The sequence below is a fragment of the Biomphalaria glabrata genome, chromosome 11, assembly GCF_947242115.1.
Source record: "Biomphalaria glabrata chromosome 11, xgBioGlab47.1, whole genome shotgun sequence".
Lineage (NCBI taxonomy): Eukaryota > Metazoa > Mollusca > Gastropoda > Planorbidae > Biomphalaria > Biomphalaria glabrata.
In genome coordinates, this window is record NC_074721.1 from 37,770,254 (window position 1) to 37,786,808 (window position 16,555).

At 38.0% G+C, this 16,555-nt stretch overlaps 1 protein-coding gene across 2 annotated transcripts in view; it reads left to right on the forward strand.

Moving 5' to 3' along the window:
* The first annotated feature begins 4,274 nt into the window (after positions 1–4,274).
* The window catches only part of LOC106053522 (uncharacterized), a 56,388-nt gene continuing 44,107 nt past the window's right edge, over positions 4,275–16,555 (forward strand). For both annotated transcript variants that reach the window (XM_056004530.1, XM_056004531.1), the window contains exons 1-5: positions 4,275–4,408; positions 5,502–5,601; positions 7,565–7,681; positions 8,804–8,860; positions 13,470–13,573. In XM_056004530.1, coding sequence (XP_055860505.1) covers positions 5,524–5,601; positions 7,565–7,681; positions 8,804–8,860; positions 13,470–13,573 — 356 coding nt within the window. In that variant the 5' untranslated portion in view covers positions 4,275–4,408; positions 5,502–5,523. The remainder of the gene's footprint in view (positions 4,409–5,501; positions 5,602–7,564; positions 7,682–8,803; positions 8,861–13,469; positions 13,574–16,555) is intronic.

Genomic DNA, 16,555 nt, shown 5'->3' on the forward strand with positions numbered 1-16,555 from the left:
TTTTTAACGAGTCTTTTTGCTTGTGTCTGCGTATCAATGTCTATGCGTGTCTGTAAGTAAACAGAGAAGGCAAAGACAGCCTATAAACGTTGGCAAGAGAAAAAAAAAGCAACAGCTTTATGAGTGAACTTAAGATGTTATAAACTAAATAAACACAACAGCGTTCATTTGAGACTCAGTTTTTTTTTCTCTGTACTATTACAAAATATGGGCGTGGCAGTGAAATGTCTTTTGGTTATGTTACATTAACAAAGTATATTTAAGCAGTTTGTAGAACTGTTTATTTACTATACGATACTATCTACGTGTCCTTGTTGCAGGCCAGCACAGAAGTTGTCCGTTTGACTTCTTGATATTAATATAATCTTCCCTAGCATCGTTTAGAATTGCACTAGTTTTATATTATGCGCGGTAGCGGAGTGATTAAGCGCTTGACTTTCAAAAGTAGGGGTCCTGGGTTCGAATCTCGGCGAAGAATGGGATTTTGGATTCCGGAATTTTTAGCGCGCCCCCCGAGTCCACTAATAGGTACCTGAGTTTACTTGCGGAAAGTAAAGGCGGTAGGTCGTTGTGCTGGTCACATGACACCCTGCTCGTTAATCGTTAGCCTTAACGTCATCTGCCCTAAAGATAGCAAGGTCTGTAAGGGGGGAACTTTACTTTTTACTACATTTATTTTTAACTCAAAATAGGCTTCTAGTTAATTTAAGCCTATTTTTGTGTGAATTTTTTTGTCTTAGTTATTATTTTGTTTTGTAGCTAATGAAGGCCTCGTGGCCCAAACCCATTTCGTCTTGACGTGGTCCGGCAGGATTACCTGTATGTATATGTTTATTGTTTTGTCTACACATTTGTTCACCCCGGCAGCAGTAAATCTTGGCTAGATTGATATTTGTAAGCAATTGTGTCAAGGTTTTAGCGGTCTTGGAAATCATTATAAGCTATCCCGACAAAACACTGGAGAATGAGACAACATATGTACCGGAATCTCAAAATTAAAAAGTAAAGTTTCCCTATCAGATTTTGCGATCTATGGGGCCGATGATGTTGAGGTCATCTATTTCTATGGCCAACGGTTAACAAGCGGGGTGTTATGTGGCCAGCACAACGACCAACCGCCTTTGCTTTCCCCAACTAAAGTTAGGTATCCGTTAGAATCTCAAAATTGGAACCAGTGAAATCTGGCTATGGGGTGTGTCACCAGAAAATGCTGACCATGTAATTCAGGACTGCACTATCTACCAAGAGGCCCGTACAAGACACTGGCCCCAAATCACCCCAATAGAAAGAAAACTCTATGTAGAGGTCCCTGATTTGGAAACCACTGCGCAGTTCATCTCATATATTGGTCTAGTCATCTGAACTCTCTAATATAAACATGAGAACGAGAAAGAAGAAGAAGGAAACCATGCAAACGTCGCATTGTCGGCTTGGCACTTATCTTATCTTATCTTATCTTATCTTATCTTATTGATCGAGGGGATAACGTGAATGTTTTTCAAAAATTCAGAAGAAAAAGTTAAATCTATTACAAGAGAACACTTCTTGTAAGTTACATCTGCGTAAGATTACTTGAAATTATTTATAGTATAATAGATCTATTACTTTGTTGTTCTCAATGTTAAACGTTCCTTGGATTTAACGCAACAATGAGCAGGGGAGATCAATTTACATGTTTGTAAGAGATACGAGATGAATGCAGGTGTTTAGGTCAGTGACATGTATTCATTGGCACATGTAGCAATTTACGATTTACCTATTCTGAAACAAATTACATACAATGTGGCTGAAGTCTTTTGATTGTATTTTTTATTATTACATGAAGAAATAAGAAAGAAAAAAAAAACGCTTTTGAACAAAAATAGACTATTTCTCTTTCAAACATCTATAGAGGGTTATTTCTTAAATAACTAATGAATGTTTGATATTTAAAAAAATTAGGGTAGGTGTAGCCGATAGCAAAGAGAAACTGACACAAAAACTCTTCTGTTACCCGGGCAATCAAATCAGTAAATAGAAACTATCTGATATAAACTTTGTCACATGTTAATTATGATTGAGTCTGGTGTGAATGTACTTTTTGGTTTTCTATAGTTATAATTTTTATTTGGTGTAATGCACAAATTGTAAGACAAATTTCCTTACGGATAATGAAGATTACTATTATAATTATTAAAAATTCATCTTGGAATGTAATTATGCAAGTACGATACCTCGGACAGATAACCTTAAATAATATAGACATAAAGAGCTACATATGTCGCATGTCAGATACATAAAATTGTTTACTTGCTACGGATGTTCCTACAGATTCTAAGATAAATACATCTTTACGCTTAAGTACGCAGGACTACGGGGGATGGCAGCTGGCTGGGTTCGAACCAGGGATCACCGAACGACAGTCCAGAGCGTATACCACACGACCAGGCAGCGATCCGTATATCAGGACGATTGTTCTTCTTTAGTATTAGGAATTTTTTATTGGGAAGCGTGGTCGAGAGTCTAAGTGCGCTTGAACTTGGCTTGGCTAGAAGGGGGCTCGAGGTTCGACACCCGAGTCGGGCAGAGTTGTGTTTACTGAGCGCCTAAAGGCAGCACGGAAAACCATCTTCTAGATACCCCCTCCCCCCCCCCCCTCTGGTCCACAAATGAGGTTGGACCAAAGCGCTCTGAGCATGCTATTTATAGCATGAAAATAGCGCTATATAAAAGGTATAATAATAATATAATAAGGAAAAAAAAAGTATTCAAAGTTCTATGATGTTTAATTCGGATATATAATATAATTCTATCAGGATCCACAATTTTTTAAAAAAAAATTCACTTTGAAAATATGAGAGGTTTGTGGCCCCAGCGCTAGAATAATAAACTTCAAGTAATGCGTGACGATGATTGACTTTTATAGTTGTACAGTACACAGCCTAGTTAATACAGGTGGATGAGGGGAGGTGAATAATAACTGTGGACTAAATGAATGTACACCCAACCCAATGTCTGGAGAGGATACCCAGCCACTAGTTTAGGTAGGGGGGGTACTAAGCAGGAGGTTGGTCCATATGTAAATCAGACATATATATAATGACATGATGAACTGATAATCATTTGTTGGACCTCTAGGACCACCAAACTTTCGTGTACCCGGGTTAAGCCGGGGACAATATGACTAGTATATGTTTCAACAAGGAATCAACACGAGCGTTTTGTCTCCCCTCGTTAGTCTGACTTCACAAGTAATGAAGATGAACTGTCAGGCTTAACTCTTTCTCTCCTAAATGACGATACCAACGTTAATTCCACCAGAATGTGGTAAATAATTACGGAGTGAAAGAGTTAAGTTATCAGGTTTGAGTTTTATTTTTTTGTTTAATTCCTAAGTATCGACACACAATCTGAAAATCACACTTATGTGCATTCTGCTGCAGTGGGAATATGACACCTGGGTAATGCAGAAGTCGGCAGCCCTGGTCACGTGAAGAACTTTTTTGTAAACCGTCTGCCAAGAAAATGATTGATGGTTCCAAGCTGACGAACAGGTTTCATTTGAAGATGTTAAGAGGTAAGAGAGGTTAACGTGTGAAAATGCTAGGGTTAGGGTTAGGGCTAGGGTTATAGTTTGATGATGAATCAGTGCAGTGTTTCCCAAAAGTTTTCCTTAGAAAATTAAACGTCACTGACCTTTGAACGAAAATGTGTTTTATTATTATTATAGTCCTTTTATTATAGGAGAACAATTATCCTGATATACGGATCGCTGCCTGGTCGTGTGGTACACGCTCTGGACTGTCGTTCAGTGGTCCGGGTTCGAACCCTGCCCGCTGCCATCCCCCGTCGCCCTGCGTATTTAAGAGTATAGATGCATTTATCTTCAGAATCTGTTGATGAAATGATATCTATAAATAAACACAATTCCCTCAAAAAGAAATTGTTTGGGTTATATCCCTTTTCCTTATACATTTCATTATACATAAATATAAATAATTCGATTTAATAATAATACTATTTCATTTCTTATCAGCACCTGCATAGAATAATTTTATCGTTTCAAATTTCATATATTTTTATGTTAAAGACAATACTGGACTGGGGAAGATGGCAGTCATTGGAGAAACGATATTGGTTTATTGTAGGTTGCTTCCCCTTGCCTCGCATTATTGAGATCTACAGATCTAGATGCAATCTAATATCTTTAGTAATAGTTGAATGACGCATTCATAAAAAGATAAAAGACGGGTTTTTACTTTGTATGTATTCTAAGTTTGTTGAATTGTGGGGGGAGTTTTTAATAAAAGAACTATTATGGCCGTCTTATTGCTCTCTGCCGCTATATAAAGTGGTGCTTGGTGTCTACACATCGCTGGCGAATCTTGGAGCCGTTGAGAGCTCCGAAATACCGGCTATATTGAGATAGGTAGAACTTCTTTTTTTTTTATTGCTTTCTTTCTTTGTCTTTCCCCATCTCTCTCTCATTCTTTCCTTTCTCTATCTTTCGTTCGCTCTTTCTCTTTCTGTTTGCCTCCTTACGTTTTCTCTCAACCACACATTTATTCTCTCTGTCTCTCTCTCTCTCTCTCTCTGTCTCTCTCTCTCTGTCTTTCTCTGTTTCGCTCTAGCGTTCTAGTTCTTGCTATCATTAGCTCTCTGTGTCTTTTATTTGTTCCTGCTCTCTCTCTCTCTTATATTATTAACATCTTCTTTTTCTTTTATATTATTGTTATCTTCTCTTTCTCTTAAATTATTAGTATCTTCTCATTTCCTTTCTTTTAATTTAGTATTATTTGCTCTTTCTCTCTTAAGTAATTATTGTCTCTCCCTCCCGCTCTCTTCATCCCACTCTCCCTTTCTCTTACTCTATTCCCTATTTCTCCCGTCTCTCTTGCCTCCCTCTCCCCTCTCTCTTTCCCCATCACACTTCTCTTTCTCTCTCTCTCGCCTCTTTTATTTTTACGCTTACTATTTCTATTTCTCTCTCTCTCTCTCTTCCTCTTCCTCTCTCCCTTCCTCTCTCTCCCTCCCTCCCTCCCTCTCCCCTCTCTCTCTCCCTTTCTCTCACTCTCTCTCCCCCCTCTCTCTCTTCCTCTATCTCTTTCTCCCTCTCTCTCTCTCTTCCTCTCTCTCTCCCTCCATCTCTTTCTCCCTCTCTCTCTTCCTCTATCTCTTTCTCCCTCTCTCTCTCTCTTCCTCTCTCTCTCCCTCCATCTCTTTCTCCCTCTCTCTCTCTTCCTCTCTCTCTCCCTCTCTCTCCATCTCTTTCTCCCTCTCTCTCTCTTCCTCTCTCTCTTTCTCCCTCTCTCACTCTTTCTCTCCCTCTCTCTCTCTTTCTCTCTCTCTCTCTCAATCTTTTCCTATGTCCTTTTTTTTTCCTCTCCTGTATTTCCTTTGTTTTACTCTGACCCTCTCCCTTATTCAGCTTTGTCCATATGTTGTATGAAATAGGTCCTCCACATTAGAGACAGTTTCAATAGTAGCATTACATTCTAGCTTTCTATAAATCACTTTGTCAGGCCTTGCTAGAATCAGATCAAAATGAATATTCTGCTCGTGATCACCATACTGTCAGTCACACTACACTGTTACCACTGCGCCTCTGATAATGCCAAAGTGGTAAGTACTAAAACAAAAAAACGAATAAGTAAATGTAGATGTTGTTTGTGTTTGTGTTTGTATAGCTTGAGGCTAGGAAGGAGGAGGCCGAGCCAATGTGTTTGTCTTCATGGGCTATAACTGATGGACCAAAGAGCTACGAGTGCGGAGTTTAAGATGTGTCTTGTTGTTTCAATCAGACAAAGTAAAATATTTTATTCATATTGGGCTATAATTAAAGGTACTGGGGGTGGGGTGGGCTGGGGGTCCCGAAAGTGAGGATTGGTGGGCTGGGGGTCCCGAAAGTGAGGATTGGTGGGCTGGGGGTCCCGAAAGTGAGGATTGGTGGGCTGGGGGTCCCGAAAGTGAGGATTGGTGGGCTGGGGGTCCCGAAAGTGAGGATTGGTGGGCTGGGGGTCCCGAAAGTGAGGATTGGTAGCTGGGGGTCCCGAAAGTGAGGATTGGTGGGCTGGGGGTCCCGAAAGTGAGGATTGGTGGGCTGGGGGTCCCGAAAGTGAGGATTGGCACTTACAAAATGTTGGGCGTTATTGTCAATAAAATTGTATTATGTCTTTACTTGGTATAAATAAGTCAGATTTTTTTATGTTAAAAATAAATTGTAACATATTTTTAAATGATAAAACATAAAAAATATTTAAATAATACATTATTTTGAAGAAGGCCTACTCAAAGGAAGTTTCAATTTAATTTTTAAAAAAGTATTTTAACAAAGTTGATATTAAGTAGCTCTGTCTGTCTGTCTGTCTGTCTGTCTGTCTGGTTAAAGGTTTTTACACGTTCTTTCCCACAAACCGAATGTCAGATCAAGATGAAATTTTGCACCTGACAAAACAAGAATCAATAAAAAAATTTATCTAATTAGTTAATTAAATATAGGTAATTTATTATTTTGTTTGGTATCGAAAGAAATTGTACTTGACAAATGTGGTGGTACAAGCTGGATTAGTCCCCATGAGGAGACTTGAGCCCATACTAACAAGTTAATTTTTTTTTCAATGCATTTAAAAAAGCTATCACGGTAACATTAGCAACGATACCGCGTTTACACACACACACACACACACACAACACACACACACACACACCCCTCTTCTTTTATTAACTGGTCCAGACACAAAATAGAGCATTGAGATTCATAATAAACGAATATTCACATTTAACTACTAGAGTAACACCTTTAGTTAAATCACTAAATTTAGAAAGCCTTCAGGATAAAAGACTCAAAAGTAAAGTAGCAATTATACATAAAACTCTGAACCATAATCTTCAAATACAAAAACAAAATTTAATCAAATACTCTGAAAGACACAAAGATAAAGTTACAACCCTCATCCCATATGCTAGGACAAATTTGTACAAATACTCCTTCTTCCCTAGTGCTATTAGAGCATGGAATGGGTTGCCTGAGCTAGCCAGGAAAACCAGTGACTTGGCAGAATTTAAGTCATTAGTTAATATGCATGACTAAATGCATGACGCGTAGGACGTAATCATCTTCTTTTTTGAAGTAACGTCTGTATTATATAAGATAAGGAGAGCTCCCTGATTTGGAAACCACTGCGCAGTTCATCTCATGTATTGGTCTAGTCATATGAACACTCCAACATAACAATGAGAACAATGAAGAAGAAGAAATATAAGATAAGAGAAGACAAATCATAGAGCACGATTGAGAAAGCTAAAAGCATGAGATTGCGCTAAATAAAAACAATTCGTAGAAATATTTCCAATCACATAGATTTATTATTGTCATTCTAGAATTCTAGATCTACAATAAATTTAACGACATGACTGATCCAAACTAAGCTATACAATTACACTTAATATAAGCTTGTATTTTTTAAAGTATTCTTATGTTTTTCTTCTTCTTCTTGTTTTGTTTTTTATTTTTGGGTGGATTTCACTCAATCTTTAACTAATACAAAGTTATACTTAAAATGTAAATTAACACATTTCTCTTCAGGTTAAACCGAACCAATTGAGGAAAGAGAAATTGACAGACTATGCCAAATATATCGACAGACACATGGCGCTTATAGTGTCGCTAAAATCTCCTGTTATAAAGAGTCCAGAAGTTTCAGTACGTTATCTACCTTTCCATTTTCAATCTATGTATTTTTCTATCTATCTATCTATTATTATTATTATAGCTTTTATATAGCGCTACTTTCATGCTTATAGCATGCTCAGAGCGCTTTGGTCCAATCTCATTTGTGGACCAGTGGTGGGGGAGGGGGTATCTAGGAGTTGGTTTTCCGTGCTGCCTCGAGCCCCCTTCTAGGTAGCCAAGACAAGCCAAGTTCAAGCGCACTTAGCCTCTCGACCACGCTTCCCTATCTATCTATCTATCTATCTATCTATCTATCTATCTATCTATCTATCTATCTATCTATCTATCTATCTATCTATCTATCTATCTATCTATCTATCCAACCACTTAGAATACATAATCCAATGATGATGATCCTTCAATTTATCTCATGTGGAATGCTTATAGAATTTTGTTTTAATTTTATTTTTGATTCCGAAATTTGAGGATATTTACCCACCTCTAATAAGGATATTCGCTTATAACATAATTTCATTATTTATTAGTCGTTTAATTGTTTAAAAAAAAAAGCAGGTTCACTAATCCCAACCTTCAGCGTAGCCATGGTGAGCGGAAGCTACACAGGACTGAGCAGGGTTCCATAGCAAAGTGTTGTCCGCTTTTAGACTTGATAAAGCAGTTAGCTTATTGAAGATACGGGAATTTTTATGCGTAAAGATGTTAAATATCTGCGCCAAAATTGATTATTTTTGACTACGTAGAGGTGGAAACGGGTACTTACTCAAGAAGTATAAGATAATGAATGTAAATAAGGAATCTTAAAATTAAAAGTATTATAATTTCTAGCAAATTAAAATAATTCAAAAAATCTAATACCAAAATAAGTTACAGTCTCCTTAACGATACAACGATTTATCAGCTAATCTCTTAAAACGAAATAACAAGGTACTGTAAAGCTGTGTTTACATTTTATTCTTCAAACTAAAGTAATCTTTTAAAATGACCTCCTTGTTTAAATACTTTGCTTTTAAACGGATATAGTGTAGAAATATTTATACAAAGGACAGGAATGATATTGGTTGAAGTTTATTTAGTGTTGAGATTCCATATTTCGTCTGTGTTCGAATAATGGACTTATCTTTCTGTCAACAGAGCGGCAGGCAGGATGACATTCTGACCAATCCGTACAGCCAAGAGACCGTTTTAAAGGTAAATCCACCGTTACATGGATATCTACTATAAATATCTAGTGAACTGGTCGCAAACAGTTGTTCGGGGAGCGGGGTAGAATTATATATTTTTGAAGATCTTCAAGTCGCTCTACCTCTCCTTTTAGTGAATCTATTTCTCCTTTTCGTGAATCTATCTCACCTTTTAGTGCCTCTATCTCACCTTTTAGTGCCTCTATCTCGCCTTTTTTAGTGAATCTCTTTTTAGTGCTCTACCCATCTTGCATCCTGCAAGATGGGTAGAGCACTTTAAAGAGACCCTTAACCAACTGTCGCCAGACCTAACTTACATATTCAAGGACCCTTCTCCAGACAATGATCTCAAGGTCAAGACAGACCCAATAACTGCTGAGGAGGTTACCACGGCCATTGCAGTGTTAAAGAATAACAAAGCACCAGGGCTAGACATGATATCAGCAGAAATGCTAAAATATGGGGGACAGTGCTTTGTTAACAGAATGACTGATCTCTTAAATCTCTGTTGGCGAACTTCAAAAGTCCCAGAGGACTGGCAAAAGGGAGTGATTATAAAGCTTCCAAAAAAGGGCAACTTGGCAGACTGCAACAACTGGAGGGGCATTACTCTCCTCTCTGTCCCAGGCAAAGTTTTCAGCACTGTTTTGTTGAGACGGCTTCAACAGTCTGTAGATGAAAGGCTCAGAGAAGAACAAGCAGGTTTCCGAAGAGGCAGATCATGTACAGAGCAGATTTTCGTTTTACGAAATATCATAGAACAAAGTCTTGAGTACCAATAACGGCTAACGATCAGTTTTGTGGACTTCAAAAAAGCGTTTGATAGTGTCCACCGAGAATCACTATGGAAAATAGTTAGAGAATACGGTATCCCAGAAAAATTCGTCCAGATCCTACGACACCTTTACAGTCAGTCTAGTTGCTGCATTAAAACAGAAGAGGGAACAACAGAGTTTTTTACAATCGAGACAGGTGTGAGACAGGGGTGCATCTTATCTCCCTTCCTTTTCCTCCTAGCCATCGACTACATAATAAGGAGAGCAATGAACCAGACTGCCTTTGGTATTCCATGGCATGAACAACTCCGATTGACGGACTTGGACTTTGCTGATGATGTTGCACTACTCGGGGCTACAAATAAATGCATTCAAGAAATGACGGAGAGCCTAGACAGAGAGGCACCCAAAATTGGCCTCCGCATAAACTTGGATAAGACTAAAATTATGCGAGTGGGATATAAGGCAAAGGGTGTCCCCGTCAGACTTGGCGAGTCAAAGCTTGAAGAGCTGGACAAGTTCACGTACCTTGGCAGCATCATAACAAATGATGGAGATGCTTACCATGATGTAGCGTGCCGAATAGGAAAGGCAGGGAGCATTTTCCAAAGGCTGCAGCCTATTTGGACTAGCCAAGCCATTGGACTCGAGACAAAAATACACCTTCTCAACACAATCGTCATTCCAACTGCTACATATGCATGTGAGACGTGGAAGTCAACTGTCAAAATTGAGAAAAGACTAAATGTGGCTCAACAGAGATGGCTGAGATGGATTTTGGGAGTCAGTTACACAGACCGGATCTCAAACAGGGAAATCCTATGCCGAACTTGAAGTCGAACACTTAGTGAGGTTGTGACTGAGCGTCGCATGAGGTTTGCGGGACATGTTCTACGTCAAAATGAATTACGCACATCAAGAGTTGCGATAACATGAAAGCGCAAACAGGAACGTCCTCGTATTACCTTTATGGAGGACCTCAGAACAGTGGACACCAGGTGGGGGGAGGCTTCGGACGTTGCCAGTGACAGATCATTATGGAGACAGCTTGCCGCCCAGTGCGGGAGGACCTAAGTCTAAGTAAGTCTTTTTAGTGCCTCTATCTTTCCTTTTCATTTTAGTGAATCTATCTATCCTTTGAGTGAATCTATCTTTTCTTTTAGTGATTCTATCTCTCCTTTTAGTGAATCTATCTTTCCTTTTAGTAAGCCTATCTTTTTAGAACCTCTATCTTTCCTTTTAGTGAATATATCTTCCATTTTAGTGAATCTATCTTTCCTTTTAGTAAATCTATCTCTCCTTTTAATGAGTATATCTCTCCTTTTAGTGAATCTATCCTTTTAGTGAATCTATCTTTTTAGTGAATCTATCCTTTTAGTGAATCTCTCCTTTTAGTGAATCTATCCTTTTAGTGAATCTATCTTTTTAGTGAATCTCTCCTTTTAGTGAATCTATCCTTTTAGTGAATCTATCTTTTTAGTGAATCTATCTTTTTAGTGTATCTATCTTTCCTTTTAGTGTATCTATCTTTCCTTTTAGTGAATCTCTCCTTTTAGTGAATCTATCCTTTTAGTGAATCTATCTTTTTAGTGAATCTATCTTTTTTAGTGAATCTATCTTTTTAGTGAATCTATCTTTTTAGTGAATCTATCTTTCCTTTTAGTAAATCTATCCTTTTAGTGAATCTATCTTTTTAGTGAATCTATCTTTTTAGTGAATCTATCTTTTTAGTGAATCTATCTTTTTAGTGAATCTATCTTTTTAGTGAATCTATCTTTTTAGTGAATCTATCTTTTTAGTGTATATATCTTTCCTTTTAGTAAATCTATCTCTCCTTTTAATGAGTATATCTCTCCTTTTAGTGAATCTATCTTTTTAGTGAATCTATCTTTTTAGTCAATCTATCTTTTTAGTGAATCTATCTTTTTTAGTGAATCTATCTTTTTAGTGAATCTATCTTTTTAGTGAATCTATCTTTTTAGTGAATCTATCCTTTTAGTGAATCTATCTTTTTAGTGAATCTATATTTTTAGTGAATCTATCTTTTTAGTGAATCTATCTTTTTAGTGTATCTATCTTTCCTTTTAGTAAATCTATCTCTCCTTTTAATGAGTATATCTCTCCTTTTAGTGAATCTATCTTTCCTTTTAGTGAATCTGCCCTGTCGAAATGTCTGTTGTCTCCACAGTTGTCCCAGGAGCGTAGACTATCATAACACAATACCAAGAACCTATTCTACTTTTTAAGAACGACCTGCCAAGACACCAAGCACCCCACCCCTCCCACTGACAACGCCTCTGGGTGTACTAATTTGAGTCAGACACAAAGATAGCGACATATTTCATGTTTCGTATTCTAGAACCAATTCGTACGATGGCTTCTTCTTCCCTAGTGCCATTAGAAAATGGAATGGGTTGCCTGAATCAGCCAGGAAAACCGATGACGTAGCAGAGTTCAAGTCACTGAAATGCATGCATGACTAGATTGATTTCTGAAATACGTAGCACTTAATTATCTTCTCTTTTGAAGTAAATCTGTAATCTATGGGGTAAAATAATCCCTCGCCTCTCTACTGGTCTGTCCACTGGCGCCCCTTCTGCTTGGTGAAACAAACACTTCCGTTCTAGTGCTGGCTTTAGTTCATACTGGATGTTCGTGTTTCGCCACGGTGAATCTCGGCACTGTTGTGGATGGTGCGCACTTGTTGGTGTTGATAGTGGTGCGCAAAGAGTGGTTACAACACTAGGCTCTCATATGAATTAGGCCTAGCAGTAATCTCACTGACATGACCCATATAAATTCGCTATCTATCGTACTTCATTTCTAAAGAGCGATTTAGTATTAACTCTAACCACTGACCTATACATTCGAGATGTCTGTAATACTAACTCTATCACCATTTTTAGAAGAATCGTGAATATTGTATTTAGTCATACTTAGTCAGTGATCATCATCATCATCATCATCATTATCATCATCATCATCATCATCATCATCATCATCATCATCATCAAACTCCATTTGAGTGAGGGCTTGAGAGGCTTAAATCCTCTCTTACAAAAGCCCTGGACAGAAACCCTGCTGTCTTGCGTAGTGCATAAATGTCGCCATACAGGTCGAGAATTTTGGGTTTCCCAGACCTGTCGAGACGGAGATCAGCAAGTCTGGGGCAGTAAAACAGAATATGAGGCACGGTTTCCTCTTCTTCCCCGCATCGGGGGCACCGTGAATCGAAATTTGGCCATAGCAGTGAGAAATATGACCCAACAGGACAATGGCCTGTCCTGCACTGTGCTGTAATAGCTTGCTCAGGCCTGGACAGCCTCCACCACCGGGAAGTGCGGTCAGGGCGCCTCATGAGCTCACAGACTCCACGGGCTTTTTTTGGGATTTGTCCCAGCACTCAAACAACTTTTCCATTTCTGTTTTTTTAATTATAGCCAGAGCATGATGAAAACTTACAGCCTGTTCAGTGGATGGAATTTGCCCTCCCTGGTGGGCCAAGGAGTCTGCAATAGTGTTGCCAGTCACACCTATGTGACTCGGTACCCACTGCATTATTACAGGGGTGCCATAGCGCTGCTTTATGTTGTGTGAGGCCATGATGACAGTGTCGGTATTGAGGGTCCATGGTCCGGGGCTTTGCAAAGCCTGTAGTACAGATTTTGAGTCAGTGACCACAACAATCTGTGTTGCCCTCAAATGTCCCTCGAGGAGTTGAGAGTCAATGACTTTTAAGGCTTCACAGACTGCCATGGATAGCTACATTTCTTTTCTATAAAAAAATAATTTCGAAAAATGTGTGCATTGTCTAAATTGTTTGTTTGTCACATTCACCAGAATTTAGAACAGAAAAATCAATTCAAGAGTCCAAGTTCCCAAAACGTCGTGCTGAAGAGAGGGCTTTCTACTTCTGATAGATATGTGTACAGAAGCCTGACCAGGTATGTACGTTTGAACTAGAGGTTTTTCTTACATGGCGGAAAAGTATAAAAAGATAACGAAATGGTGTAACCGGTGTACGAAATATTAAAAGTGTTATACATCTTTTTTAAGTATAATTATTGTTCACATTTTAGCAACTTAGAATCAAATTTTCTTAGAGTTACTGTTCGTAGCTCAAACTAATTTTAATAGGTAGGAAGCATTCGACTTTCACTCTTGGACTAAAAACTTTACTAAAAATAAATGGACAACTAACTAGCGGTACTAAAGGTATATCTTTTTTTTCTCTTTTAAACTATATAGCAGTGACATTCAGTTTAGCTTCATGTATATATAGTTTATCGGGAAAATCCCTATAGGCATATACATGCTTCCTTTTATGACCAGATTAAAGTTGTGTATCTCTGTTTGCTGTCATGTATGAGGTATGTCTGTATACTAGTAAACATGTACCTACGTTTAACGTATATCACTTTTAAATGTCCTTGAGTAGATCGATTTGATAATGATAATATCTGAGTTTATAGATCTTGTTGAAATAGCTTTTACACTACTCAATCAAGGGAAGTAAATATTTTTTTAAAAATATGTCCAAAGGGAGATGATCATCTTCGATTAGAGTGTGATGGTGCCGTAAAAAAGAAAATAATAACAAATTTATTTTAAAAAATAACAGAAGTTATATTGTTAAGGAGATGTAAAATTTCGTTTTTTTTTTAATAGTTCCTGGGATGTTTGAAGTCCTAGATTTAGCGATTACTTCATACGACCAGACCTCAGGTTATTCATCTAATTTATAACTCAAAAAAAAACAAAAAACTATACCATATCATGTCTTGTAAATTTCACATTGATAGCGGCAGACCATCTTAGCAAAGCAAATATCAATAGACACAGTAGACACTGCCAACAAGACGACGAAACGGTGAACAACCTGCTCTACGAGTGCGCGATACTACACCCCAAACATGGTCCTTTGAGTGAAAAAGAAACTGGTACGCATGGCGAGTTAACTCTGTAGGGAAACAAGGGCAACTCTGCAAGGAACTGCTGCTTTCCTTATCCGTGGTATCAGAGAATAGTGTCCTCAACACTTAGATCACAGCTTTCAATCCATTAAAGATCAGTTCAGGAAGGCGCGGTAGCTGAGCGGTAAAGCGCTTTCGGGATCCTTGGGTGCTTCCGAGTCCAGCCAGCTCTTATGGGTACCTGACGTTAGTTGGGGAAAAGTAAAGACGGTTGGTCGTTGTGCTGGCCACATGACACCCTCGTAAACCGTAGGCCACAGAAAACAGATGATGCTTACATCATCATCCTTCAAAAACAGATGACCATTACATCATCTGCCCTATAGACTAAAAGTCCTAAAAGGGAAACCTTACTTTACTTTTATAGATCAGTTCGTTATACTATATAGATACTTTCTGATACTCTCTTATTTATTTTCTCTGTAGGGTCTAACTGGACCACTTCATGGAAGATCTAACCCACAATTACTCTAGATAAATAAAGAAAGACATGACCAAGCTAATGGCTTGTTTATTGTATCATAAACACCTAAAATATTACCGTCGGCTAAGTAATCTAAAAAATAAAAAAAAAACTGCTTAAATTCTTAGTGTTTTTGTTTGAATGCACTATCCTATAGTTTTATTATGCACAATTATATCCGGATGACAACTATATTTAATAAGCCCGAAGATATTATGATATCTAGCTCATAATTTGTAATAACAAATCTCTAGGACACTTTAGGGATGAGTGGTCGAGAGGCTAAGTATACTTGGCAACCTAAGGAGGGGGCGCGAGGTTCGACACCCGACTCGAGCAGTGCGTGTTTTACTTCAGCGCCCAAAGGCAGCGCGGAAAACCTTCTCCCAGATACCCCCTCCCCACACTGGTCCACAAATGAGATTGGACCATAGCGCTCTGAGCATGCTACAAAGCATGAAAGTAGCACTACATTAACTCTTTCTCTCCGTAATTATTTTTCCACGTTGCGACGGAATTCTTCAATTTGCTCATTACTATTTCACTCCCCTGTTAAAAATTAAGCTTCAATAACTTTATCGCTTGTTATCGGAAAATGTTTTAATTGGTATAGAATTAAAGGGGAATGCATGCTCTTTTTATAGTCCACAAAATAAAGTTTATAAAATTAAACATTAATTTAATTTAATGAGGTCAAATCGACATTGGAATCTTCAATTAGGAGAGAAAGAGTTAAAGATATATTTTATTTTATTTATTTGTTTTTATTCCTTTCAGCTAAGTCTAATGTTTAAAAAAAGAGATCAGTTGTAGATAAACAACATCAATTGATGACGTCATGTTTTTTAGGCACGATCTATATAGTTTAGATCAAGATCAATACATGTAATAATAATAATAATAATAATAGTACTAATCTTTATTATTCATAAGCGAATTTGTCTTACAATGTGTGCATTATACCAAACAAAATAGCAAAACAACTATAGCTATAGAAAATAAAATTTACATTCACAACAGAATTACTCTAGTAATCTAGAAAACAAACATAAAATGCATAAAATAATTCATGCAAGATATCCAGGATAAGGAGGCGTGGTGGTATAGGGTTTAAGTACTTGGCCTCCGAACCGAGGGATCTGAGTTCGAATCTCGGTGAAGACTGGGATTTTAAATTCAAGGATTCTTGGGACGCCCATGAGTCTACCCTACTCTAATGGGTACCTGAAATTAGTTGGGTAAAAGTAAAGGCGGTTGGTCTATGTGCTGGCCACGTGACACCCTTGTGAACAGTCGGCCACAGAAAACAGATGATACTTACATCGTCTGCTCTATAGATCGCAAGATCTGAAAGGTGTATTTTGTTTGCCAAGTCTATCCAGGCAATACATGATTAGGAAAAATACACCGGAAGATGAATCGAGTACAAAGCATCTCATACATGTGTCCTGACCTACGATCAATGATATTGATAGTTCAACGACACACAT